The sequence below is a fragment of the Monosiga brevicollis genome, genomic scaffold (genome assembly GCF_000002865.3).
Source record: "Monosiga brevicollis MX1 MONBRscaffold_38 genomic scaffold, whole genome shotgun sequence".
Classification (NCBI taxonomy): Eukaryota; class Choanoflagellata; order Craspedida; family Salpingoecidae; genus Monosiga; species Monosiga brevicollis.
Window position 1 is genome coordinate 339,051 of NW_001865075.1, and position 950 is coordinate 340,000.

At 61.7% G+C, this 950-nt stretch overlaps 1 protein-coding gene across 1 annotated transcript in view; it reads right to left on the reverse strand.

The window, feature by feature from the left end:
- MONBRDRAFT_39089 (uncharacterized protein) overlaps positions 1-950 on the reverse strand; it is a gene marked incomplete at its 5' end in the record, with an annotated part of 1,113 nt that continues 163 nt past the window's right edge. The window contains one exon of the mRNA XM_001750250.1: positions 1-943. Within this exon, the coding sequence (XP_001750302.1) occupies positions 8-943 (936 nt within the window). The 3' untranslated portion in view covers positions 1-7. The remainder of the gene's footprint in view (positions 944-950) is intronic.

Here is a 950-nt window from a genome sequence, read left to right on the forward strand (position 1 = left end):
ACCACTACTACACGACCTCCACCACATCCATCATCTCGACCAGCTCGACCAGCTCGACTAGCTCGACCAGCTCCACCGGCTCGACTAGCTCCACCAGCTCGACCAGCTCCACCAGCTCGACTAGCTCGACCAGCTCCACCGGATCGACTAGCTCCACCAGCTCGACTAGCTCCACCAGCTCCACCAGCTCAACCGGGTCGACTAGCTCAACTAGCTCGACTAGCTCCACCAGCTCCACCGGCTCAACTAGCTCCACCAGCTCCACCAGCTCCACCGGCTCGACTAGCTCAACTAGCTCGACTAGCTCCACCGGCTCGACTAGCTCGACTAGCTCGACTAGCTCCACCAGCTCCACCAGCTCCACCAGCTCCACCAGCTCGACTAGCTCCACCAGCTCCACCAGCTCCACCGGGTCGACTAGCTCAACTAGCTCGACTAGCTCCACCAGCTCGACTAGCTCCACCAGCTCCACCAGCTCAACCGGGTCGACTAGCTCAACTAGCTCGACTAGCTCCACCAGCTCCACCGGCTCGACTAGCTCCACCAGCTCCACCAGCTCAACCGGGTCGACTAGCTCAACTAGCTCGACTAGCTCGACTAGCTCCACCAGCTCGACTAGCTCGACCAGCTCGACCAGCTCGACCAGCTCCACCGGCTCGACTAGCTCCACCAGCTCCACCAGCTCAACCGGGTCAACTAGCTCGACTAGCTCCACCAGCTCGACTAGCTCGACTAGCTCCACCAGCTCGACTAGCTCCACCAGCTCCACCAGCTCCACCAGCTCGACTAGCTCCACCGGCTCGACTAGCTCGACTAGCTCGACCAGCTCCACCGGCTCGACTAGCTCCACCAGCTCGACCAGCTCCACCAGCTCGACTAGCTCGACTAGCTCCACCGGATCGACTAGCTCCACCAGCTCGACTAGCTCCACCAGCTCCACCAGCTCAACC